The sequence below is a fragment of the Diaporthe batatas genome (assembly GCF_019321695.1).
Source record: "Diaporthe batatas strain CRI 302-4 chromosome Unknown Contig00008, whole genome shotgun sequence".
In the NCBI taxonomy this organism is placed as follows: Eukaryota; Fungi; Ascomycota; class Sordariomycetes; order Diaporthales; family Diaporthaceae; genus Diaporthe; species Diaporthe batatas.
In genome coordinates, this window is record NW_025408555.1 from 203,543 (window position 1) to 228,821 (window position 25,279).

General features: G+C 59.3%; 6 protein-coding genes across 6 annotated transcripts; 3 read left to right on the top strand and 3 right to left on the bottom strand.

Annotated features, from left to right (window-relative positions):
* Positions 1-882: 882 nt before the first annotated feature.
* Positions 883-3,540, bottom strand: KVR01_007381 (uncharacterized protein). Its single transcript, XM_044785886.1, has 2 exons — positions 1,449-3,540; positions 883-1,384 (listed from the first exon to the last, which is right to left on the bottom strand). The coding sequence occupies exons 1-2, from the start codon at positions 3,125-3,127 to the stop codon at positions 1,213-1,215; spliced, it is 1,851 nt and encodes a 616-aa protein (XP_044643634.1). The 5' UTR covers positions 3,128-3,540; the 3' UTR covers positions 883-1,212.
* Positions 3,541-3,561: 21 nt separating this feature from the next.
* On the top strand, positions 3,562-6,872 carry KVR01_007178 (uncharacterized protein). Its single transcript, XM_044793772.1, has 3 exons — positions 3,562-4,214; positions 4,270-4,872; positions 4,932-6,872. The coding sequence occupies exons 1-3, from the start codon at positions 3,992-3,994 to the stop codon at positions 6,656-6,658; spliced, it is 2,553 nt and encodes an 850-aa protein (XP_044643431.1). The 5' UTR covers positions 3,562-3,991; the 3' UTR covers positions 6,659-6,872.
* A 16-nt stretch (positions 6,873-6,888) lies between these two features.
* On the top strand, positions 6,889-9,756 carry KVR01_007193 (threonine--tRNA ligase THS1). The gene is made up of 2 exons (XM_044788573.1): positions 6,889-7,906; positions 7,969-9,756. Exons 1-2 carry the CDS (start codon positions 7,241-7,243, stop codon positions 9,625-9,627), a joined length of 2,325 nt encoding a protein of 774 aa, XP_044643446.1. The 5' UTR covers positions 6,889-7,240; the 3' UTR covers positions 9,628-9,756.
* A 376-nt stretch (positions 9,757-10,132) lies between these two features.
* KVR01_007254 (uncharacterized protein) lies at positions 10,133-13,677 on the bottom strand (the record flags this gene model as incomplete). Its single annotated transcript, XM_044787460.1, has 10 exons — positions 10,133-10,501; positions 10,623-10,816; positions 10,889-10,984; positions 11,045-11,217; positions 11,394-11,468; positions 11,854-12,040; positions 12,094-12,277; positions 12,356-13,185; positions 13,244-13,318; positions 13,407-13,677. 10 exons carry the CDS (start codon positions 13,675-13,677, stop codon positions 10,133-10,135), a joined length of 2,454 nt encoding a protein of 817 aa, XP_044643507.1.
* A 1,582-nt stretch (positions 13,678-15,259) lies between these two features.
* KVR01_007539 (uncharacterized protein) lies at positions 15,260-17,962 on the bottom strand (the record flags this gene model as incomplete). The annotated part of the gene is made up of 4 exons (XM_044794127.1): positions 15,260-15,356; positions 15,426-15,552; positions 15,622-17,353; positions 17,537-17,962. The coding sequence occupies 4 exons, from the start codon at positions 17,960-17,962 to the stop codon at positions 15,260-15,262; spliced, it is 2,382 nt and encodes a 793-aa protein (XP_044643792.1).
* A 4,409-nt stretch (positions 17,963-22,371) lies between these two features.
* KVR01_007484 (uncharacterized protein) lies at positions 22,372-25,130 on the top strand. The gene is made up of 2 exons (XM_044787565.1): positions 22,372-23,158; positions 23,329-25,130. Exons 1-2 carry the CDS (start codon positions 23,069-23,071, stop codon positions 24,325-24,327), a joined length of 1,089 nt encoding a protein of 362 aa, XP_044643737.1. The 5' UTR covers positions 22,372-23,068; the 3' UTR covers positions 24,328-25,130.
* The last annotated feature ends 149 nt before the right edge of the window (positions 25,131-25,279 follow it).

Sequence of the window (25,279 nt, forward strand, 5' to 3'; positions counted from 1 at the left end):
TTGATCGAAACAAGAATGCAAGCTCAAACGTCCTAGGCTGTGCTAGAGGGAGCTACTCGTGGAGTGGTGCTAGGGGACTTATGATGGTCGTGGCCGATCGTATACCCAATGCCAGACGCTTTTGGGACTTGTTTGGCTGGAAACATCGTGATGAACCAGACAAGAGAAAGTAACGTTTGAACCATAAAGCGCAACCGTCAAAAAATAAGACATGAGAACAAAAGTAGAAGCAACAGGCTCCAAAAATATTTGAAGTGCCAGCAGTGCGGTTCGAACGCACGCATCCTTTCGGATAGCAGAGTTTTAATTGCTTAAATCTGCCGCCTTAGACCACTTTTGGGAAGTATGAGCGCGCGTAATCGGACGGTTTGGGGGAGTCTGAGCAAAGTCTTACCTCGGCCATACTGGCAAATTCTGATTGGTCCAGAACGGTCCTGAATTTTGATCTATATCCCAGTATTCTTAGGTGGCTACCATCATTTGGCACTCGCCCATGGCTTCAGCATCGTGGGGGCCTGGGATTGTAGAATTAAACGATTCTTGCTTCCACGGAGACTCCCTGGCTGTCTCGTCAGAGCTCTGTTGGCCCGGAAGGGCCCTGTCTTGAGCTCGGCGGCCCACGCGGCTTGTCGCATTCATGTCTCGAGCCGGGGAGGGTGGGAGAAGCCTCCTGAGTGCACGGCGATCGGGTGGTTACGATTTTGGGACGATGACAAGAAAAGATAATAGAGTGACGTTGTGGCGATGATGCACCAGAGTGGCAAGACATGACTGACTCCGGCACGATCCCTCGCCACATGAAGCCGCAGGAACGCACGAGGCCATCGAGCGACGTCTCATCAATGGCCTCCGAAGTATCAAGCCAGGAACTGGGGACCAGGAACAAGTATACGAATTATTCAGTACAGGGGCAAGACATGGTCACGGTCCGAGGAGACAAAGTCATGGAAATTAGATGTGGTGGGTCAAAATTGGGCCCCCGGGCATTGAGAGGCAATCTCAACGTGGGCAGTCTATCACACAGCACGCCCGCCTTCTCTATTTTCCATTCTCACGCCAGGGATATAAGAGCTGCAGGTAATCCTCATTGAAAGCCTAGGGTATGTGTGACTGAAAAGAACAATGACCAAAAAGAAATGGGCGGGCACGGAGGAGAAGAGTGCATCCGCCTAATATAGATTTGCGTCCGGATGCCACGCGCAGCGCTTGCAATTAGTCATCCGGGAAGTACTCCTTGATGTTGGAGACAAAAGTGCACGTCTTGCGGTCGAACCGCTTGAAGAACTTGCCTGCCATCTGCATCAGGGCGTCGGGTATGAGCCTCGGGTCACGCACGATCTCGATCCTGTCCTGCGCGACAACATGGCGGTCGTGATCGTGCTTACTGGATGGGCTTTGTGTTAGTCAGCTGGCCCCAACAGGGTGTCAAGGTGGGCAGGGCTTCTCACAGGCAGGTGTAGAACGTCTTCTTCCGGAGGCGCTGCCTGACCGTGTCGCTGTCGGTCCCCGAGTCCCCCATGTCGTCCATGGCCTCCTCAAACGACATGTTGTGCGGCATGGGCAGGGACTGGGTGCCCCGCTCGCCCCAGCCGTTGATGATGCCCACGTAGCCGTACCTCTTGTGCCGGAAGACCTGGCCGACCGAGTACCACACGTTCTGGTGGATCTCCTGGGTGTACCGCCGGTTGACCGTGGGCTGCCTGTTGTCCATGTTCCGGATGATCCCCAGCATCTCCGGGACGTTCTCCCAGGTGAACCTGATGCGCGGCTGGACAGACTGCGTGTAGATGGTGTACAGCGGCAGTATGTACTCCTCGACCATCCAGCCGTCCTCGGGGAACTGCTGCGCGAGCTGGTTGAGGAACTGGTCGAGCGTGCTGTCCCACTGGAAGTTGCTCACCGGGGTCATCAGCAGGTTGGCCCACCGCGCGGCATACGCGGCGCTCTCCACGGTCAGCTTGGAGGCGGGGCGGCCGTGCAGCGACGCCAGGTCCTCCTGCCGCGTGGTCCAGAATGTGCCAAAGGTGGCCGCCAGGCTCCTCGACACGCGCTGCACCATCACGGGGACGGGCGCGGCGACCAGGAAGGCCTCCCTGCCGTTGATCCAGTCCAGCTCCACGAGCCGCGACCGCAGGTCGTCGAACTGGATCTCCTCGCTCGACCCGTAGGGGTCCAGGAACATCCTGTCCACATCCTTGACGGGGGCGGACACGGCCTTGCCGTTGAGGTCCTGCCCAGCCGGTGCGAGGACCATGGCATGCACGTGGCTCGGGAAGGCGCAGCACACGGCGCGCAGCCCGACCCTGTCGGCCAGGGAGGCATAGATGGCCGCAGATATGATGGGGAGGGAAGGGTGCCTCTCGTCGCGCAGGGCGTGCCCGATGAGGCAGTTTCGCAGGTTGCGGTAGTTCTCGTCAGGGTCGTCCATGCCGACCAGGTTCCTGTCGCGCACCCATTTCAGCAGGGCGAGGGCCTTGTCGCGGGCGCACAGCTTGCTGACGTCGTCCTGTTCCTCGAGGAAGCGGCTGGCCAGCCGGTCGAGGGTGGCGCACGTGTCGTCGATGTCGTCGCCGGCGCCGTGGACAAAGAACATGTCGAATGCGGCGAGGGCGCGGTCGAGCCCCTGTGCGGCGAGGGGTGCGCGCTGGTACCGGGACCACTCGTGGACTGCGATGCTCCGGTGGATGCTGGCCAGGGCGGTGTTGGAGTAGTAGCGCCGGGCGAGGACGTCGTCGGCGGAGTCGTCGATCTGGGCCTGACTCACGAGGAAGTCTTTGGCGTCGTAGCCGAACTTGCAGATTTCGCCCATCTTCTGCAGCCGGCCGACCTTTGTCGAGATGGCATGGTCAAGGAGCCGGGCGATCTCCTGGTTCCGCCTCTTGCGCCTCGTCCACAGCTTCTTCCAGGCCGTCTGCGAGGCCCTCAGGGAGAGCTTGCCGGCGAGGTTATGCGACTGGTCCCAGTACCGGAAGGATGCCAGGCAGTAGTACCTCCACAACAGCGCCTCATTGGCGAGGCGGTTGAACCTCTGGGAGAGAAGTTGTATGTTGAGGCAGCAGTCCTCGGGCGATACGTAGTGCAGGATCTGGCGGATGATCTCGTCGGGGACGCTGTCGAGGGTCGCCATGGCGATTTTGATGCAGGTCCTGCGAGGGGCCAAAGATGCAATATGCCCCTGGCGTGCACGGCCGAGAGGAGGATGGAGAAGTGATACGGAGTATAAGTAGTGGCCTGTCTGGGGGCTCACCCCATACTCGACCGTTTGCGACAGGACGAAGGTGCTGCTTTGATGTGTTTTTCCCCAACCGTTGATGTCGGCGACGCCAACGGCCGATGGCAGTCTAAACCACCGAAACCACCAATAGTCGGGCGCTAGCTTGGCTAGGTCGAGCGATTCAATGTCGTCAGCGCCTGACTCGACAGGGATGTCGGATAGGAGGGATTTGGCCCGATAGCGATGCCGACAAGACTTGCAATGCAAGGGGGGAGACCTGAGTGATTATCCGCCACGAATTGGGTTTGCCGAAGCAGGCATCTGAGCCGCGGACACAGCGGCTGGCCGTTTCGTTTCTCCGTCTCGGTGGCAGTCCAATGGCAAGGCCCTCCTCCTGCCTGGATCTGCAACCTCCCAGCTGCTTGTGGCACAGCAGGCCGCCGGGCTAAGGCTCAGCCTGTACAGGCCAGTCCTGACCGAATGAAGGACCATGCAGGCGGCGTCCAAGTGTGTTACGGGGGCTGGTCAATACCTGGTCAATACCTGGGCCAGCCTGTCAGTCCTGCCGGTTCGTCCTGCCCGTCCTCATGATTTTTTGAGAGCAGAGAACAAAACATTTGCTCGTCCATTGAATCAATCACTTGCTCATTCATTCCTTGTGCATCTCGGATCCTGGATCTAGGGCCTTGGTCCATGTCTCGTCCCACCTGATCCGCGGCTCGCTTGGTTACCTGTGCAATTGATGCCCACGCTTTCGCTCGCTGTAGCAGTAGCACCATGGGTCTCATTCTGACTCACCTGCTGGCCATTGGCTCCCTGCTCAGCCCATGGCTCGTCTCGTCCGCCCGGGCTGGCGACAGCAGTAACAGGCCGCTTGACTGGCAGACATGGGGTCCCTACAGGCCGAATCTCTACTTTGGTGTTCGCCCACAGATCCCAGAGACTCTCCTCATGGGGCTCATCTGGGCCAGCGGCGATGACCGTAACCGCCTCGTTGACAGTATGTATCAATATCCCCGTTGCGCACCCAGCATGTGCTCACATCATGTTTTAAGCGTTGCGGGACACCTGTGAGCAGGAGGACGGGGTGAAAGGATACGGCTGGACCACCTATGACCCGCGCGTCGGCGGCTCTCAGCTCATCCACGACCAGGAGCTGCAGGTCGATCTCACCACCGACTTCGTCAAGTCTGAGGATGGCCAGGGCTGGTCTGTCAGGGTCGCCGGCACCCCGCGCCCGGGCGCTCCTGACACTGTCAAGACGACACTCATCTTCCACGTCGCCCTTGAGGCCATGGCTGGCTCGACACCCGACACTAAGGGTCTCTACTGCGAACACCTGAACAAGGGCACCGGCCACTCGCTGGCGTTCGGAGCCTCGTGTCACGGCCAGGACCCAAGGCTTGGCCCCTTCGACCTGGTCATCAGCACGGACAGCAGGGAGAATATCATCCACCGCACTGCTGTGAACAGCGTCAACGTTTCGGAGGACCGGATATGGCAGGCCAAATCTGTCTTCACCGATGTGCTCAAGAATGACGATTCCCAGGACTACAGGAAGGTTGTGCCCAGCAGCAAGACTGGCAAGGCGAACATGCACTTTGTGCATTACAACTTCATTGGTGCCTTCTCTGCGACCTTCAACTACCGCAACTCTCGTAAGTTCCCTGCAGCAGACGCGTGACGGGGGCACCCGTGCTGACCGCTCCTGACCTAGCGAACGTCACGAGACTGGACGAGCTGCGAACGTCTTTTCCCTCGCAGGTGGACAAGGTGTTTCCAAGGTCTTCTGTCTTCCACGAGGACAAGTACGCAGTCTTTGCTCAAGGCCTGCTGTCGAACCTGCTGGGTGGCCTGGGCTTCTTCCACGGGGACAGCAAGGTTGCCTCGAAAGAACCAGAGTTCGAGGAGAAGGACCCCGACTTCTGGATGAAAGAAAAAGCGGCAATGGGCAGGGCCACGGTCACCATGACAGAACCAACATCGCTCCTCTCATTCACGCCGTCGAGATCTGTCTTCCCGCGAGGGTTCCTCTGGGACGAGGGGTTCCACCTGCTGCCCGTCATCGAGTGGGACCTCGACCTGGCCGTGTCGGTCATCCGCAGCTGGTTCAAGCAGATGGATGGCGAGGGGTGGATCGCCCGTGAACAGGTCATTGGGCCCGAGGCTCGGAACAAGGTGCCGCCTCAGTTCCAGACGCAGTATCCGCACCATGCCAATCCGCCCACGATGCTGGCGCTGGTCCTGCCCGCCCTCCTCAAGAAGGTGACGAAACCGGCCAGCTACTTTGGCCACCCCTCGAAATATGTCGCCAGCGAGGAGGCGGGAAGAGCCCTGATCAAAGAACTGTACCCCCTCTTTGACCGGCACTTCTCGTGGTTCCGCCGCACGCAAGCCGGCGACCTCAACGCCTGGCCTCGGCCCGATAACCACGTGCTGGTTGAGAGTTACCGCTGGCGCGGCAGGACGCCCAAGCACACCCTGGCGAGTGGTCTGGATGACTATCCCAGGGCGAACCCGCCCCACCCAGGCGAGCTACACGTCGATGCGCTCGCCTGGGTCGGTGCCTCGTCGCGCGCGCTGATGCAGGCGGCGCAGGTGCTCGGCGACAGGAACGCCGCCGATGTGCACCGGGAGCAGACGGAGGCGGTCCAGCACAACATGGACGTGCTGCACTGGAACGAGAACGAGAACGCCTATTGCGACGCAACGGTCGTGGGCCATGACGACGGCGCGCAGTTCCAGCATGTCTGCCACAAGGGCTACGTCTCGATATTCCCACTGCTCATGGGCCTCATGAAGGCAGACCACCCCCACCTCCCTGCCGTGCTGGACCTGCTGTCGGATCCTCACAAGATGTACTCACGACAGGGGCTGCGCAGCCTGAGCGCCGAGGAGCACGGGTACAGGAAAGACGAGGACTACTGGCGCGGGGCGGTCTGGATGAACATCAATGTGCTGGCGGTGCAGCGCCTGCGGGCCGTGGGCCTCGAAGGACACCAAAGACCGCCGACAGCTGTGCAGGAGCGGGCCCTGACCGTCGCGGCCGAGCTCAGGGACCGGGTTGTCAAGTCGGTCTACAGGAACTACCAGCAGACAGGGTTCGTCTGGGAGCAGTACGACGACAAGACGGGCAAGGGGCGCCACAGCAGGGCGTTCACCGGCTGGACGGCGTGCGTGATCATGCTGATGGGCCTCGAGTTCACGAGAGGGCAGGCAATGGAAGAGGTCATCGAACACGCCTTCGAAGACCTGAGCAGGGAGATGGGCGTGTCGACGAGCACGCCACTCATCTTCCTGGCTGTCGTCCTGTTCGCCGTGGTGTTCAGGCGAAAGGTGATGGGCTTGATAGCCTCAGTCGTCGAGTACTGGCAAGAGCGGAATGGACCAAGGAGGCACAGGGGCCGGTACGAGAGCGCCGAGATGAACGACAGGAAGCCGTGAGGCGCTGTGGGGTTTTGTGTACTATCATTTTGGAATTCGAGTCGATATATTATCATAGACAGGGCCATGTAAGTTTGTTCGACGGCCTCTTTCGGTCCAAGACCTGAACATGTAAAGCTTGCGCCTCGGCCGTGTACCGAGGCACCTCCCTATTTTGTGTACCTAGCCATCGTATAGGAGTTACCTGCAGTACTCGGTACACTACGGTTAGCACTGTGGGACCCTTGACCCTGGCACTTGGGCCACTGCTTGGAATGGATTGAGTGGAGGGGTCGATCTGCGCGGGGCAGAACCTTCAATTGCTCCCATCTGGCCAGGTCCATATGCTGCAGATGAAATTGGAGTCACCGCACCATTTTCGAAACTGCAACGCCCACCCTCAACTCTCCCTCCTCGACCTGTGAGTCACCGAGACGACAGCCGTGTTGCACCGCCGCCTCCGCTGACTCCCCAACTCAGTTCAGGTGCAATAACCAAGTGAGGCGAAAGGTGTTCCGTCCGTCGCCCGCCGTTTACAGGGTTCCTCAACCATTCGAACACGCCCGCCGTACGTTCACAGGCTTCAACGCCCCGATAGCCAACATGGCGGACGCCGCAGCACCCCCACCGCCCAAGCAGAAGGCGCCCAAGAAGGACAAGAAGGCTGCCGCTGGCGAGGACTCGGGTCCCTTGGAGATGCAGCCTCCCCCCTCGTTCCTGCAGGACAGGCTCGACCTGTTTGACCGCCTCAAGGCCAGGCAGGACGAGCAGGCCGCCAAGCAGCCCCGCGAGCCCATCAAGATCACCATGCCGGACGGGAAGGTCATTGACGGCACGTCGTGGGAGACCACGCCTGGCGAGATCGCCAAGGGCATCTCCAACTCCCTGTACAAGCGCACCGTGGTCGCGAGGCTAGATAAGAACGACGAGAAGCTGTGGGACCTGGACCGCCCGCTCGAGGCCAGCTGCGACCTTGAGCTGCTGGACTTCGACCACCCCGTCGGCAAGACCGTCTTTTGGCACAGCTCTGCCCACGTGCTGGGCGAGGCCTGCGAGAGGCGTTTCGGGTGCTCCCTGTGCATTGGTCCGCCCATTGACACGGGTTTCTACTACGAGATGGCCCTCCCCGACGGCGCCGCCGTTCAGAACTCGGACTGGAAGCCGCTGGAGACGATCGTGAGCAAGATCGCCAAGGAGAAGCAGAAGTTTGAGCGCCTGGTCATGACCAAGGAGGAGCTCCTGGAGATGTTCAAGTACAACAAGTACAAGGTGCGACACGCCGACAACTGCTGCGTGGAATCAGTGGCCCGAGCTAACTGGGATCTCTCTAGCAACACATTATCAAGGACAAGATCCCCGACGGAACATCCACCACTGTATATAGGAACGGGCCGCTCATCGATCTCTGCCGGGGACCCCACGTGCCCGACACCGGCAGGATAGAAGCCTTCTCCATCCTCAAGAACTCGGCCAGTTACTTCTTGGGCAACCAAGAGAACGACTCGCTCCAGCGTGTCTACGGTGTCAGTTTCCCCGACAAGAAGAAGATGGCCGAGCACAAGAAGCTGCTCGAGGAGGCCGCCAAGCGGGACCACCGGAAGATCGGAAAGGACCAGGAGCTATTCTTCTTCGACGGGGTCAGCCCTGGCTCGGCGTTCTGGCTGCCCCACGGTGCCCGTATCTTCAACAAGATTGTCGAGTTCCTGAAGGAGCAGTACTGGAAGCGGGACTACGACGAGGTCATCACGCCCAACATGTACAACGCGGACCTGTGGAAGCAGTCGGGCCACTGGGCGCACTACAAGGACGACATGTTCATCAACAAGGTGGACAAGGAGGAGTTTGGCCTGAAGCCGATGAACTGCCCGGCCCACTGCATCATGTTCGACAACCGTGAGCGCTCACACAGGGAGCTGCCCCTCCGCCTTGCGGACTTTGGCGTCCTGCACCGGAACGAGGCGTCCGGGGCCCTGTCGGGTCTGACCCGTGTGCGGCGGTTCCAGCAGGACGACGCGCACATCTTCTGCCGGGAGGACCAGATCAAGCAGGAGATGGACGACTGCTTCGACTTCCTGCAAGAGTTCTACGGCCTGCTGGGCATGTCGTTCAGGCTCAAGCTCTCCACGAGGCCGGAGGGCTTCATGGGCGAGATCGCCACCTGGGACAGGGCAGAGGCGGCCCTCAAGGAGGCGCTGGACGACTTCACCCAGAAGATGGGCATCTCGTGGGAGCTCAACCCCGGCGACGGCGCCTTCTACGGCCCCAAGATCGACATCAAGGTCGTCGACAGCCTGGGCAGGGAGTGGCAGTGCGCCACGACACAGCTGGACTTTGTGCAGCCCGAGAACTTCTCGCTCGAGTACATGACGGCCGAGGGCGTCAAGGACACGGCCAAGGCCAAGGAGGAGAAGGAGAAGGAGGCCGCCAAGCCGGCGCCGACGCCCGCGGCGACGGAGGACAACGCCGAGAAGGTGGCCAAGCGGGCGACCAAGAAGCCGCTGAGCCCCGGGTGCGCGCGGCCGGTGATCATCCACCGCGCCATGGCCGGGTCGGTGGAGCGGTTCGCGGCGATCCTGTGCGAGCACTACGGCGGCAAGTGGCCGATGTGGCTGTCGCCGCGGCAGATCATGGTGATCCCCGTGGGCAAGGGCTTCTACGGGTACGCCGAGGAGGTGCGCAAGCTGTTCAAGACGCGGATGCGCATGTACGTCGACGTCGACACGAGCGGCGAGACGCTGCCCAAGAAGATCCGCCGCGCGCAGCTGGCCCAGTACAACTTTGTCTTTGTCGTCGGCGACGAGGAGATGCGCAACCGCCAGGTCAACATCCGCTACCGCGACGACACCGACACCCAGTCGCGCGGCACGCCCGTCGGCCTCGACGAGGCGGCCGAGAAGATCGGCAAGCTCCGGGACGAGCGCGGCATGTACAACCCGTTCCCCGCCGCGGCCAAGGAGCTGCCCGTGCAGACCAAGAAGGACGGCGAGTAGGGTGGTGGTGGTGGTGGTGGTGGTGGTGGTAGATACGAGTGAGAGAGAGAATCGTGACGGGTGAGGAGTTGCTGAGAAGATGTAAAAAGAATCCAAGAAGGCGAATAGAGAGAATCTTTTTATTGGACCCATCATTATTGTCTTGGGCCTTGTTTATTTATGCTATCTTTTCGTGAACCCTTGTTTTCTCCGTCATGCCAGCAAAAAAGGTATCATCAACAAGTTGCCCCTTGAAAACCCGAAAAAAAGCAATTGAAATCGACTTGGATTCTCCCGTGTGGCCCCCATTGACGCAGGACTCCATACAGTGCTACCGCGGGAGAGGACAAAATTGAGAAACAGCGTCAATATCAGGCCTGAAAACCCTCACACGGCCACGGACGTAAGAATGGTTGTGATGGCTGGTGGGAGGGAGGAACCCCAGCCTGGGCAGCCCCCAGCTGTGGGCGGTTCTTCACCACGCCAGCCCAGCCCAGCCCAGCACACACAATCGTGACGGCGCCAATCAAGGCTTAGGGACGTGGATGGTCTTGCTGGTCATGAGGCAGCCGTGCAGCATGAAGACGGCGACGACGGGGTGGAAGGCAAAGGGGGTGTCTGCGAGCCAGAGGCCGCCCGGGATGGCATCGTGGATCCAGCCCTGGGAGACCCAGTAGGCCATGACGGCGTCGAGCCCCAGGCTGGTGGGGATCGGGGTGCCCTCGAAGTAGTGGGCCTTGCCGGTGGCGTCCTTGGGGATCGAGGTGGCCGTGACGTTGAAGCGAGCCAGCCGCGTGAGGCCGCACAGCACGAAGAAGGCCAGGCACACGTGGTCCACCGTGGTGCGCATGCCGATTGCGAAGGCCACGACGGCCGGGGCGAGACCGAAGGAGATCTGCGGACGGGGGGAGGAGCCTGTCAGCGGCGGTGGGGGTCTTTTTCTATGCTGCCCGGGTGGAGTTTTGGGGGTTGCGAAGGGGGTTGGATGAATATATATCCAGGGACAAGAAACGTACCAGGTCGGCCAGACTGTCCAGCTCCTGGCCCATCATGCTGCTCTTCTTCCTCCAGCGGGCGACCTTGCCGTCCATGAAGTCAAAGAACAGGCCAAAGGGCAGGAAGGCCAGGGCGGCGTAGATGTTGCCGCGCGAGTAGTCGTCCTGGAGGCAGTACCGCAGCGAGGAGAAGACGGACATGATGCCGCAGAAGCCTGTAGGTGAGGGCGTCTAGGTTAGCTGCTGCCGGGGGTGCGCCACACACAGCACGGCCGGGGGCCTCGTACCATTGAGCTCTGTGATCAGGTCTGCCAGGTGCATGGCCCGGATCAGCGAGAAGTGGCCCGTCTCGGAGGAGAGGAGGTCCTTCTGCTTGTCATATGCTGTAGGGAGGAAGGGGGTCAGCGCTCTGTTCTCTGTCGGGCATGTCGAGGGGAGCATACACGAAACCTGCCCGGCCTTCTGGGCACCGCCGTTGGTGGCGGCGGAGGAGGTTCTCTTGGACATGACGGAGCTGGTTGTGTTTTTGGCTGGGGGTGTAGTCGGTGTGGGACGAGGGAGAGAGGGCTTGCGGTGTCGTGTCGCGTCGTGTCGTTGGAAGATTGTTGCCGTGCAGCTTTGGCGGTGGGGAGTGTTGAGGGTCGAGGAGAGAGTGGTGACCAGGCAGGGCGGGCGAGGGGTCTTGAGAGGTGGTGTCGTGGTGGTACAGGGTGTGGTGGTGCAGGTATTGTTCGCGCTGCACGTCGGTCGAGGTGGAGTGGGCGCGGAGCGGAGGGCAGCAGTAGGGCAGACTGCGGTTGAAGCTTTTCTTGGCCTGCGAGGGCGCCAATGCCGTCATTTTCGTCTGCTGGCCGCCCTGTTTTGGGCCTAGATCGTCACCCAACCCACCAGACAAGGGGGCCCGCCCAGGGTCCAGCTGTATGTACTCCGTACTCCGTACTCCCGTATGCCTGACCTGGGTCTGGGTATAGAGCTTCCACCCTACCGCAGCACCCACGTCACAGAGACGTACGTACTCCGTTACTCTTTACACACTACCGTCGATGTCTGACTGCCAGCCCGTCTGACGATCCAAAAATGAACCAGGATGGCCACGGCCAGCGGCTGCGGTCCCAACCAAGCGGCCAAATCCTTATTGTATTGGAAATCCTACACAGTTATATTTATATACCAACATACCTATGTATATATATGCACGCCTTACCTAATCCATGTTTATGCATTCCTCCATCCGGCAAATCACAGCGAGTACCTGAACCCCGGATTATCCAGCTCAGTTGTATCGTGCATGCCCTTTTCGACCGCCTCTCGATCGTTGGTGTGCCCGGCGGCATCTCTCGCCTTGTTCACCCGCCACATGTAAATATACAGCACCACCACCGCCAGCAGTTTGATCGAGTACCCGACCAACATGGCTATGTATGCCGAGTGGTATCGCGCTGAGAACAGTTAGCCACCGAGGAGACTGACTGACTGAGCAGGTCCGACTTACGAGCTTCGCTGTCGATAAAAGTCTGTGGGCCGACGATGTTGCCGATGCAATAGCCCGTGAACAGTACGGCGGCGGTGAGCTGCTTCTTGGTGCTGCCCGCAATGTTTGACGATATCATGGTGAGCGACATGCTAAACCCCAGGCCTTGGAAGTAACACAGCCAGAGCGCCACCAGCCGTCCCCACTGGCATCAAACGTCACGGTCAGCCCATCCTGATCGGTCATGGGCAGGCTTGCTTGACTTGGTAGAGAGCCTTCTCACCTTGTTGTCATCCGGCAGCCCGACCAACAGCGCCGCTCCGATGATGCAGATGGTGTTGGCAACGATCATGGTGATGCACCTGCTCTGCGGCCACTTGCTGCAGATCCAGCCCCCGATGATCAGCGCCAGGAACTGGACCGCGCCCCCGGGGATCTGCAGGTACTGCGAGCCGAGCGTGTCAAAGCCGAAGCCGTTGATGATGAGGCTGCTGAAGCTCGTGATGGCGGCGTTGGGCACCTGCGCCGCCACGGCCATCACGAACAGTATCCACGTCTTGGGGTCCCTGGCGCACTGCACGGCCTGGTACGACCGGAAGTGTCGGTTCTTGACGCCCTGCCTGTTGCGTGCCACCCGGTCAACAGCCACCAGCCTCTCCCGCTCGTCCAGGAACCTCGCCGTCGAGGGGAGGTCCGGCAGCACCAGCAGGCTCACGACGCCCCAGAAGACGCTAAGCGACCCGAAGATGATGAAGACGTACATCCACCCCGCGATCCCCGTCGTTATGTGTCCCACCGCGTACCCAATCAATCCCCCGAACATGGTTGCGATCCCGTTGGTGCAGTAGTACGCCTCGAGGCGCAGCGGCTGCTCCTCCGACGTGTACCAGATGCTCATGATGATCACAAACGCCGGGTTGATGGCCGCTTCGAAGAACCCTAGCAGGAACCGGTTCGTCGCAATGCCCGCGAACGACGTGCACGCCGGCGTCGTCATCAGGATGGCGCCCCAGAGCACTGTGATGACGCTGACGAACTTGCCGATCGGGAGGGCCTGGAGGGCGAAAGACGACGGGAACTGCGCGACGAGGTAGCCGAAGTAGAAGATCGATCCTGTGCACAGGTGTGAGTACCCTCGGAACCATCCAGTCGGCGGGTGTGGGAGGCGGACCTAGCCACGAGTAGTCCTGCCCGTGCAGGTTTGTCCCTTGCTTGAGGCCATATACACTGGCAAAGTTTAACGAATCTATGGGGGTGAGACCAAACGTTAGCATAATCCCTCAGACGTCAAGTAGATGCGCAGATGGGCTCTGTCCTCCGCCACCGGGGCTCACTCTTATCGAGGTACTGCAGCATATATGTGAAAAACAGCACCGGCACCACTCTCAAGTCGATCTTGCGCAGAACCCGCTTCGCCTCAGCCGGGTCGACCCGCAGGTCCTCGGTCGCCTTGAAAACCTGGTAGCTTTCGTCGAGGGACTCGTCAGAGCTGGACTCGACGCCATTTTCCCCAGATACCGACGCCGTCTTGCCCACCTCGGCTGCTGGAGAGGACGAGACGACTTCCTCATCCTTCTCTATCCCGATGTGCTCTGCGGAGGACATCTCGGGGCTCTGTCTTGCTCAAGTATGGATAATCAAATCTAAACGACCCAACAAGACAAGAGAACCCCAAGCGGCCAAGAGATGCGGCTCAAACTAATAGGATAAGCTAGACGTCCCAAGCAGCCGGGTCGCAAGTGTCGAATCCCCCATCAACGGTTGCGCTAGATCGGGCTGTCTTGGCCTGTTTAATATGTTTATCAAACCAAGCATTCGGTTCAAGGGTACGGAAGAGAACAAAAGCTTTCGCTTACGCCATCCAGGGAGGGGGACGTAATAGATTGACATGTTGCAGCTCCTCCGCGAGCACGCAATCGGGTCCTGACGGTACTACTTCTGGGAACACTCGTTCCCTGGGGGAGGGGGGCTTGGGGCAGGACCTATCATAAAGAAGCCTGCTTCATGGTGTGTGGGTGGGCAGGGGATACCGACGGGACGAGAGGAACACGTTGGTATTGCTATGGTGTTGGTGGGCTTGTGGTGGTAGCGAGGTGGTCAGCCACTGCACACAGAGTTCACCATGTCCTTCCACCGAGCGATGGTATAACTTGCCGTAGTATATGGACCATTACCTGGATGGATATAAAAGCTGGGGATAATACCCGGGGCACACTTACATGACGAGATACGCGGCCAAAGCACGTCAACGGCCAGGCGGCCAACCAGAACCGGGCGGTGTCCAGCCACTACCACCACCGGGGCGGGGAACGGCAGCCATTGTTAACTGGAACGAACGTTCAGCCACAGATTCAATGCCAATTGGGATATCGTCGGAAACACTGGTACGGGGTTGCTCGATAGTTCAGCAAAAGGCTGGCTGCCCATTACCGCAGCACCGGAACTCGGCCGAGTCCTGTCCTGTTGGGCGTCGGATCCGAGGCAGAGACAAAAGGGCTGTTGACAGGTCAGCAGTCACCCACGAGAGATTTGAGTTGATACATGTAATTTTATACTATTCTTATGCGCCCGCCTGTCGTCCCTCGATCTGTGTGGCGTGGAAACGACGACAGGTGTGCGACCAAGGTGATTGACTACCTTCCAGTCCGAGAGTCGGATAACGCCCTGCCCTGCCCTGACCTTGCCCCCCATCCAAAATGGGATAGTTGGTCCCTTGTTCTATACAAATGCACAAACCAACACGCCGTACCTCGCTCGCCCTTACAGCAGGACGAGCTTCAAAATAAAGCCATGCGGATCCGCGCCTCTGCGTGTGTTGGACGCGTCGAAGCCAGATGGTCTGGAGAGTCCAGTTCATGTCCAGTTCCCTGGCGCGGGTATTACCTTGGGGTAGGTGATTTCGAAGGAGAGAACAACGCCAGCCTCGGAATTGACCGAGGTTCCATGCTGATTAAGAATTAAAATCTGTACGAATTGTTGCCTCCCCAGGATGTTGTCATCGTGTACCACCATTTGTAAATGCAGTTTCGTCAAGTTGTTGCCCCGGCCACTCGTGGCTGAGGGCGTGGTCGCTCCGACCAAGTCATGTCGTGCGAGCCCGTATCGGCTCTCAGGTGATGGGCCACCATTCTTAGGACTTTATGTGTCCGTTTCCTAGCTGACAGGCTGTCCAGAAGCCTGCAGCTCCTCACTTCCGTATGATGACGCCAAAGCCATCAATCCACTGAGCGCAGGTTCCCCACACGCCGCAGATGTTGTATCCATAAGGTGGGATGAGGGTGTGCCTAAGAACAGTCAATGTTAGTTCCCCTTTCCCAAAGCAATGGTTCGGTTCATGGCTTGTTTTCACTTACATGTCTCCCCCGTGGGCGTTACCAAAGAAAGGCGACCGGTTGCCCAAACTCGTCAGGACCTGGATGCCGTCGACCCAGAAGCCGGAGCGGATGTGGAAGCCTGAAATATACTCGCCCTTGCGGATGTCTGTTCACGCCGGTGTCAGAGCATGTCCAAGTTTCCCAGCGCCAGCATTGGTCGTAGTTTTGAACTTACCGAGATCGAACACCCCGACTTGCACGTTGCCACCGACCTTGCCAAATACTTGTCTCGAATCGTCGTCATAGATGAACTCCATACCATCCAATGCGGCGCCGTGGTAAAACACAATCCGGCTGAGCACCCTCTCCTGCTTCGTGGCGCTCGTAAACACAAATTCGATCGGCTGAGTCCCGTCCATCTGGCTCATGCCGAACTTTTTGCTACGGTACGCCGTCCAGCCGGTCACGGCATTGCCGACCGTCAGCTTGCTTTCCTTCCCACATAGGGCCCGCACATCCTCGATCTCCAGGTCGCCGCCGCTGTGGGACTTTACGGACAGCCTTATCTTGCCCTTTCGCTTGTTCTCGGGGAGACGCTTCCGAAGGTCATCCTCTGTGACCACGAGCTGCCGCTTGATCTGTTCGCCTTCGGTGGGGCACTCCATCCACGTCGTGCACAGGTCGTCTCCGTCGCCATAAATCTCGATGAAGGATATGCCAGATGGCGCTGTTATCGCCACCTTGCCGTCCTCCATAGGCCAGGCTTGGACGGAATCGTCGGGGTGCCGAGGCGGGTCATTAGGGAGCGAGAAGCACGGATGGCCCCGGAAGCGCAACAGGTCGAGGCGGTGCCATGTGCACTCATCTGCCTGAGCGACAGGCCCGCCCTTGGATTTTGTCCGGGTGCAGTAGGCCTCGTGGGTCACGAAGGACCTGTGCAGGTAGACGTAATCTCGGAGCATCACGCCATTGGCCTGGTGTGGGCAGCCGAAGAGGTGGCCCGTCTCGTGCAGGTGCGCACCGATTCCGATGTTGGCGTTCTCCCAGGAGCTGCCCGCCTCGTTGCAGTCGTTGGCGACATACTTGGTGTCCGTGGGAGTGCAGTCGGTGAAGGCCGGAACGACCTCCTCCAGCATTGTGGGGTAACTGTGCAGGCTGTGCGACCCAAAGATCGCCAACTTCAGGTCTCCGCTGGAGCTACCAAGCGCAGCATGTCCCCGGATGATCTTCTCCTTGGGGTCCCATTGGCTGTCCAGGAACATGCAAGAAACATACTGCTGCTGACCTGGCTTCAGGCCGAAGTACTTCCTCACAGCCTCGGCTGCGATCGGGAACAGCCCGCCCTGATCCGCAGCGTCCTTGTACTGCTGTGCAATGTTGAGGTCCCGGATCTCGGCCAGCGTCTTGTCCATCCGGATAACATGGATCCGAGCCTCATTGCGCATGCGCCCGGTTTCGTGGTCCCTGGAACAAGTCGTGCCCTGTGTCCACTCCTCTTCGAACCTAAAGGTGCGACGGCCAAACTTGTTGCGGAACATCTGCTCGGCAGTGTACGCCTGCCACAGATAAACAGCCATGCGGAATTTCCGAATGGCCACCTCCAAGCTGTTCCCTTCCCGCTCGGCCCGTGCTGGCGGTGCATCGAAAGTGCCGGGCGAGTCCTTTGCCAGCAGTATAGCCAGCTGCAACGGCGGAGAGTTAGAGACAGGCATCACATTGATGGTGAGCTGCGTAGAGTGGATCGGATTCGTTGTGTTGCTGTTTGGGAGCTTGGGGCTGGCAAAGTCGAAACGCAGCCTGTTGAGGCCAGACTGGAGGTAGACGAGGGCCTTGAACTGGCAGTCGTGCACCGGCCACGAGACCGATGGGTAGTCGTCGTCTATTCGCGAAATTGTGACCTCGCCATCGATGGCTCGCCCGCCCGGCCCGGGCACCACACCCGTGATGATGAGGACCTTCTGAGAGACCTGTGAGGTTGCGATGTTAGCCGAAAGCTAAAAATAGGGAGGACAGGCTGGAGGGTATCTTATGCGCGACATAACAGCACCAGCCGCAGCTCGGAAAGCCACCACCTGCCCGATAGGACCTTCCCACTGAAAAAAAGAAAAACCGCCCCCAAGACGATCTCTGGCGGTGGTTGTTAGACTTACCCATGCTCCGTGCCTAATGTTATCAATCTGGGGCGCATAGGGCGACACAGGTAGTTGCGGATAGGGCCCGCGGCCGCCCATCGACGGCGACCCCAGCCCCGTCATGCCCGAGACGCTGTTCCGGTTGGAACCAGAACCATTGGTAGCAGAACGCAGTGGTGGACGGAAAGGGGGAATCGGAGGGACTGGTGGGGCCAACAGATCGCCATTGAGCTTCTCCCTGGACAGCTGGTGGTTCAGGGCGGGATCCGACTGGCCTGCCACGGACGGCGCAAGAGAGGGAGGGGTCAATGAGCCACTGGTTGGGGTCTGGCCGTTGCTTGCATCGCTAGAGGTATCGTTGGCGTCTGTGGCGGACTTTTCTGTTTTGAAGCTTGCTTTTGATCGTCGCCTGATAGACTTGAGGGTCAAGAGGCTCGGTGCCATGACGGCTTGGTCAAGGCCAAGGCCAGTCTGCCGCGAGGCGGATAAACAGCGCTAGGAGGGGCTTCGAGAAGAACCGGACCCTGTGTCTGTCTGCTTGTCTGCTTGTTTGCTCGGATAGCTGATTTTGGGGTGGTTTTTTTTTGTTACGAGAAGCCGTTGAAATTTGGATTATGCGACGGTCCAGCTATATTCCGGCTGGGATATGCCAAGCGAGAGGATGGCGACGTACAGGGTCGGTAGAGTCGGGCAAAGGCGAGAGAGGTGACGGGATCGTCGTGGGACTAGACAAGGCCCGACATGTGAAGATGGCGGGAAGGGAGGGAGGGATATTGTTGCTAGGAGGCAGAGAAGATGTGGCCTCCCACCATGGGAAAAGAAAGCTCGTGAAGACCAAGGGGGGGCATGGAATAGATACGCAATGAGCTCAGGTCGCAGATGAATTGACCGGCAGTGCAGGGTGGGCAGGGTGGGCAGGGTGGGCCGGCCAGGATTCCTTGCTTGAGGTGCCGTAGAGTAGCGACGGATGTGGATGTCGAGGTTGTGGCTGGATTGCTTTTAATAAACGGATTGGCCTGAGTCGATTGGGCGGGCGGGAAAGGCAGTGCAGGGAAGGAGGAACCAGCGGGATGGATCAAATGGGTGGGCGCCGGGCGGGCTCGAGGTTCCCATTCTGCACGAGCTCGCAGGCTGGGCGTGGATCAGTTGTATCTCGCTGAGGAGGGTGGATTGCTCTTTGATGACGTCGGGCCGTTTCGAAATTTCGGCGATATTGAGAACAACCAAGGCCCGGAAGGCCAGAGGAAGCAGGACAGAAGGGCGCTATGGGCCGACGGAAATAGTCCGGCACAGACGGCAGGATGGGGGCTGGGCCTTGGGACCCGGCCGAGCACTGATTGCAGCCCGTCCGGCCCTGCTGGTATTGATTGCGCCGCAAGATACGGTCAGGGGGCTGTCTGGATGATCTTGATTCAGAGAAAGGAGGCTGGCTGGCTGCGGGCAGGAGGACTGATTGATTGGTATGGAACCAGTTCGAGAGAGGGAGAGATGGTAGACCGGCAGCAGAGAGGCTGACCAGCAAATATACAGGCAGGCAGGCAGGCAGACAGACACGGCGAGATGCAATGCCGATGCCCTGACGTTGGACCAAAAACAAACAAGATGAGGTGAGCACAGCAGGACGGCGGTTTGCAACATCTGATCACCACCAAATGCAGGTGCAGGTGGTTCATCAACGAAAGCTGCTGCTGTGGCTGACTGACTGACTGACTGACTTCTGGATGGGACGGCACAAAACGGACGGGTAGACGGACACAGACCAATACAGCAAAACGTGGGCTCTGGGCTCTAGGCTCTTGAGGAGGGAAAGTGGGAAGCTGTTCCAAGTTTTTGGTGTGCAAGCGTGGCCAGATTGGCTTGTTGATGTGACTTTGAACTTGGCCAGCCCAGACACATAAAAACAGGACGAGGATGGCAGGCTGCATTCCATGGAAATTAGAGATGTAGATATGGTTTCAGTCCTCTTGGGGGGGTTCCTATGTGTTATACGAAGGCTTGGCCTGATGCTCCCACCTGCCCACGTGTGCATCCTGCAGTCTGTCCAAGAGGCTGTTGGTGATGAGGGAGTTGTTGCCATGTTGCCAGCAGGAAGCAGCCAGCAGGAAGCAGCCAGCAGCCAGCAGCCAGCAGCGTCTGACAGCTCGTGTAATCCCCGTGTCCTGCTGTGTTCCATCATCATGGCGATGGGGACAGGGGGTTGGATCCCTGGCCGGTAGCCACCCACCCACCGGTTTGTTTCCTGAATCACCCCTGCCCTTTCTCCAGCTTGACATGCCGAAGGGGGGCCTGTTTCAGCACCGCAAGAAGCTGTGCCTGTGTCTGTATGTATGTAGGTATGTGCTGCACCCTGGGCACACTGCATGGGATGGAAACATTTCTCTGTCAACGACTCAGCATTGTCTCCCTCCAATCTGCCGCGGCAGTGTGCGCATGGCCACCAAGGACGACTCGCTCGAGAATGAGCCAGAGTCGTCCCGTCTCGGTGGAACCGGAGGAGCCCACAGACCACGCTACCGAGCTACTTCCCGTCGCACCTGCCACTGCGCGGCCACTGGTGTATCTCTTAGCTTGATCGCCCCGTCAGTGCGACCCGCGGGCACACTGAGGGGAGCTATCATGGATGGCTTGATGGGCTTGATGGGCTTGATGGGCTGTATGGGCATATGCATGCAGAATACGAGAACCAGAAGATACACGTAAGTCTACCCACAAACCCAGGACAATGCCAGCTGGGCCACGCAACAAGGTTATTGTTCGGTGTGCAGGGCAGACCACACACGCACTCACGCCCACCCCCCCGACTTCTCGAAGCCACTGTGGAAGAGACAGACAGACAGGCACACACACAGCTTGCTTGCCCGGCCTGCCCTCCCGGCGCAGGCGTACCGTTGTGCTGGATGCAGGATGCTGTGGGCGCCCGGTCCGTGACCACCGGATGGAATCTCTACATCAGATCTTGTCAGTCATGGGGATAATACCACAGTCACACAGCACTGCCTGAGCACCGGCTTGTACGGAGTACTGTGTATCACGGCCTGGATGCCAGGATGCAAGCCTCTGCAGTCTAGCAGTCTAGCAGACGCGGCCACACGGCCAGATCGGCTTCGGCTCCTGCGCTGGGCTAGCGGGCTGCCTTGGCCAAGCTGGCTCGGCCCACCAGATCCGATGCTCCCACGCCTGGCGCAGATGATAAGAACGTTGCACCTCGCCAGACAAGCAGGGCTGGCAGGCACGCAGGGCACGCAGGCTGGCCCAGCCCTCAATATAAATGAACCACTACGACGACGTGAGCGTTTGGTCGGTAGAGCTCTGAGACAACCCGACAACACACGGCACCATCGCACACCGTGACCTGGGGCCCCGTCCATCACCATGCAATAGCTGTCGGTCCTATTGCCGTCATTTCCCCGTCTGCACAGGCACGCAGGCGCGCAGGCTCGGCCGGACCCGTTCTGCTGCAGGTCCAGGTTGGTGTGCGCACCCCACACATACCACCACCTGCCCGGGCGGAGGCTTTGTAGGCTGGGTCGGTGACAAACTGCGTTGCTGCCAACGGTCCTTGACGGTGCGACTATCGGCCTATTCTGCGCAGAGTCAGACGAGGTGATCGTTGGGACGACGTCTCGATTCGCTCGCGATGATGCATCTGCGGATTGATACGCGAATCGGCCATGGGGTTCTGCTGCGCGAACCTGCTGGCAGAGCCTCCTCCATCCCCGACTGCGATCAATTCGGGTGATAGGGAGGCGAGGACCCGATGTGCTGCACACTACGAATCCGGCAAGCTTAATAGATTGCGGTATAATCGGGTTATAGCAGAGGCCTAGCAGATTTATGGCGTGGTCAAGACATAGCATTGCGCGGATTGCTCAAAGAAGACGAGCAACGGTTCCGACATCTCGATCGAGGGACCCACAACGCGGAGTGATCTAGGATCCCCAGGCCCGCCCGACACAGGGGAGCTCAAGACTCTAAAAGGACTGGCCAATGTCAGTGTCGCAAGGGGGCTTCGTAGCTTGGATATCCCACCAGGCGCCCGAGGTCCGACCTGGCCACTCGCTCGCTTTGCTGGCGGGTGGCAGGGGGTTTAATTGAAAGTCACATCGCACCGGCGTTTGCCAATAGTTTTGGACCGGCTTTCTGGGAAATGCCATGCATTCTTGTGCGCCTTGGGATTTGGCATGAGTAGGCGCCGGCCACGAGACACATGTCACCATCGACCGGCCAGGACTGCCAGACTGCCAGGACTGCCAGAGCGGTGGCACATAACCCTCGCAGGCCCATCCACTTGCAGCACGCACGCACGCACGCCCGTTCTGGTGGTTGCTGAAACAGCAACACCAGGCAGGCTGGCAGGCCTCTCCGACGACCAGACAACCCATTCGAGTACACACAGTCGAAGTCGAGTGTATGTTTACGTCAGATAGGATTGATCGATCTGACCGCTGGCAGTCTCGCCTGATATGTATATTCCTGTCGGTTAGGGTTACTCGTAATGTTCATTGACTCGAGAGCCGACCCTCGATTGCAGGTCTTGGTGTGGGGTCACCTGCCTCGATGCTTTGCTATCTATCCAGTGAGGAGTATCTGCGAGCATGCCTCCTGACTGTACTGTGTGGAATGTACGACAGCCCAGGGGAATCAATTGGAGCACACGGCAAGCAATTGATCTCTCTCTCGAACACCCGTGGGTACGGGGACTGACGGTGCTGTGAGTGTGTGTGGTACGGGCCAGGCTGCCAGGGCGGCCAGGGCAGACGGTCTAGACTAGCGAGCAGGAATGAGTGGATCGCGCACTCGCACGCCCAGCTGGTCTTAGCTGCAGCTGCGCCGTAGGGCAAAGACTAATAAGTGTCGAGCAAGCAACTCCCGTCTTCCTCCTGGATCTCGTGGCCTGTCTCTGGGAGAATTGCACGCTTCTTGCCGGTGCCAATCGCCGGCCATGCAAGCACTACCAGGCATGGCGGTCGGACCACACTAACCAGAGTTAGTTGGTGAACTGATACCTCAGCCTGGTTTCGTCCCCCCAACTGTCCGGGTGCACCTGGGCAACTCCCTCTCAACTGGGACGGGAATGCCTGGGCGCCAGCGCCAGCACCAGCACCGCCGCCAGCACCGCCGCCAGCTCCCCAGCCCGCCCTCCTGGCTCCTCTCCTCACTCCCACCCTCGACTCACTCGCTCAGCCCGTCCAACTCCTTGTAGATACGGCATAATCCTCATTCCCCGGGCCTCCTCTTGTGCATTTCTGTTTTTTTCCATCATCGGCCGATCGAGCTTCTCCTTTTGCCATCCCCGGTGCCACAGCCCTGTCTCCCGGGCCCCGACTCAAGTCAAAAACTTCGTGCCTCGGAGGGGCGGACGCTCGAGTTGCAAAAAGTGCTGCACAGTACATCAACCACTAGGCGCCCGGCCAATTTTACCGAGCCGTCGTCTCATTGGCAACCACCGAGAAACTTCTTACCCCGATTCCCACTTCTCGACCTGGTCTCTGGCTGAGAGCAAACCAAACCCACTTTGCCGACCATCAGACCAGCCCTCCGTCAAGCATCATGTCCAGATCCATAAGCATGTCATCGACGTCGACCCAGCAGCCCGAGGCTGTGGCCGACAAGGTCCTGAAGAGGACAGAGGTGGGCAAGGTAAGTCTCTGTCTGCTGCTGCAGCTGCCGGTCTTGTTCTCCACGGCCTTTGTTCCCTTGGCCCCCCCAACCCGGCTGCCCTGCCTTCATCCGTTTGTCAGTCTGGGCGTGGGCGTCTCGTGTCCAAGCATCAGTAGCCGCTGACCATGGGGCCCAATTGCTCCTCGCAGATGGCCCGCCAGCTCCAGAGCCGCCTGGCCCTGGCACAGTTCAAGGCCAAGCGAGGCTGGGAAGACCTGTCCCTCGACGTTATCGAGCCCAAGGTCGAGGAGGAGCTACGCCAGCGCAAGGCTGCCATCCGCCGCAGACGCATTGCCGACGGCGAGATCCTGTCCGACTCGTCGTCCAGCGCATCCGACCTGCCATACCCCACAAGAGCCCTGATGAGCTCTCCGCTAAAAGCACCCTTGTTCTCCGATGCCATCGGCTCCAGCAGCGGCAGCACCGGCCACCGCAAACGCACGTATATCTCCAGCTTCGACATCGATGTCAACCTGTCCTCCAGTCCCACCAAGCGCTACAGGGTCTCGCCCACTGCCCACAAGTCCTTCTCGAACCACGTCTCGTGGAGTGACAGCCACCAGCTCGCAAAATCATCACCCATCAAGCAACGCCGCCAGACACACTTCAAGACCTCGGCTGGCCCCGACGTGTCCTTCTTCCAGTCCTCGACAGGCCTTGGCCGCAGCCTTGCTTGCCCCAACTTCAATGCACCCGACGACGATGATGATGACCTCCTGCCTGCCCATTCCTTCCAGGTGAACGGCTCGCGGACGTCGCCGCCCAGCACGCCCCCGATGCGCAACCGGCGCCTCCCCCCAAACAACTCTGGGAAGGAGGGGCCCACCTTCGAATCAAGAGACGAGGGTGCACAGCTGCTGCTATACATGAAGTCGTCACCAACCCCGGCCAATCTGCCCCCCCGGAGCCAGATGGAGCCACCGTCCACGCCGCCCCCAAAGCATCTCGGCTTCACGCCGCAGGCCATGTCCACGCCCAACCTGAACAACCCTCTCTTCCCCCACACGCCAGGCCAGGGCTTTGACTTTGCCGATTACCTCACCTTCACGCCCAGTCCCGCCCAGAAGACCTGGAAGACCCCCAATGGCATTGGGTCTGCCAGGACCCCAAGGACCGTGGCTAGGAGGCGTCTCGGGGCTTTTGACTAGCCGTGACTGGTACCTCCGGACCTGGAGCATCCAGGATCTCTCGTATTGTCCTATTCTACGACCCGTCGGCAAGACACCTACCGCCGCGCCCGTCGTCCTTGTTTCTTATTGTACATGATACCAGGGCTGCAACAAAGCCCCCGGAGCCCAAACCAAAGGCCACGGAAATACCTGCGAGCCCCCTGTCACTTTTATTTATCTTTCCAGCCTGCCCCAGTATTGCGTAATTATCCCCGGGCTGTTGCAACCAACCTGTTTTCTCGCCTCAAGGAGGGCACGTGGGCGTCATGACACCAAAAAGGCGGGTGCACGCACGCCCGGGCGGCATGAACACTCTGCCCCTACCATATCCCTCGTGTTTTTTTATACTGCACGAATCTGCATTTAGGATGGACGAAAAGAAAGAATGGAACGAATCGACGAGACCAATCGGATCAGTCAGAAAAGAACACTGAAGGGGAGGCTTTCGTCCGAGCACGGACAGTGGTGGGTGCATCGGGGGCGTGGTGGCGGAAGGAGGAGGCAGAGATGGTGTGGTGTGGGAGGTTTCACGAAGTGCCCCTCATCGAGGTGGGAAGCTGTTGGAGAAGCCATGCCCGCGGGAGACGCGCACCGCGACTTTACGCGAGCAGGTCGCGGCCGGGCCTCGGGGTCTGGCCAATGAGCGACGGCGCGTCCCTCCTGGTGGGGTGCGGGATGACGTCAGCAGGACACCCCGGCTAAGGGAGCCCCCCGTTTGGAGTTTGCCTAGGTACCCACATTTCCCAAATGACTAAGTTGAGCTATGAGCTTTTGACTCTTGACATTCAGAGCTTGTCGTGCGTGTGCTGTCATGTCTGTGTCGTCTGTGATAACGAAGCTAGTTGCTGGCTTGCGCGTTGTGACACCGCAATTTCTCGAGGCTGGAGCGTCGGCATCAGGAGCATGCTCGCAGCGTGAGATGCCACAACAG

What these genes read in the sequence shown, in the direction of transcription:
- KVR01_007193 (XM_044788573.1), top strand. Translation starts at nt 7,241, where the DNA reads ATGGCGGACGCCGCAGCACCCCCACCGCCCAAGCAGAAGGCGCCCAAG. An exon ending in TCAAGTACAACAAGTACAAG is followed by an intron (nt 7,907 to 7,968) that starts GTGCGACACGCC and finishes GGATCTCTCTAG; the next exon opens with CAACACATTATCAAGGACAA.
- KVR01_007178 (XM_044793772.1), top strand. Translation starts at nt 3,992, where the DNA reads ATGGGTCTCATTCTGACTCACCTGCTGGCCATTGGCTCCCTGCTCAGC. An exon ending in CCGTAACCGCCTCGTTGACA is followed by an intron (nt 4,215 to 4,269) that starts GTATGTATCAAT and finishes TCATGTTTTAAG; the next exon opens with CGTTGCGGGACACCTGTGAG. An exon ending in CTTCAACTACCGCAACTCTC is followed by an intron (nt 4,873 to 4,931) that starts GTAAGTTCCCTG and finishes CTCCTGACCTAG; the next exon opens with CGAACGTCACGAGACTGGAC.
- KVR01_007381 (XM_044785886.1), bottom strand. Translation starts at nt 3,127, where the DNA reads ATGGCGACCCTCGACAGCGTCCCCGACGAGATCATCCGCCAGATCCTG. An exon ending in AAGACGTTCTACACCTGCCT is followed by an intron (nt 1,385 to 1,448) that starts GTGAGAAGCCCT and finishes AAGCCCATCCAG; the next exon opens with TAAGCACGATCACGACCGCC.
- KVR01_007484 (XM_044787565.1), top strand. Translation starts at nt 23,069, where the DNA reads ATGTCCAGATCCATAAGCATGTCATCGACGTCGACCCAGCAGCCCGAG. An exon ending in AGAGGACAGAGGTGGGCAAG is followed by an intron (nt 23,159 to 23,328) that starts GTAAGTCTCTGT and finishes TGCTCCTCGCAG; the next exon opens with ATGGCCCGCCAGCTCCAGAG.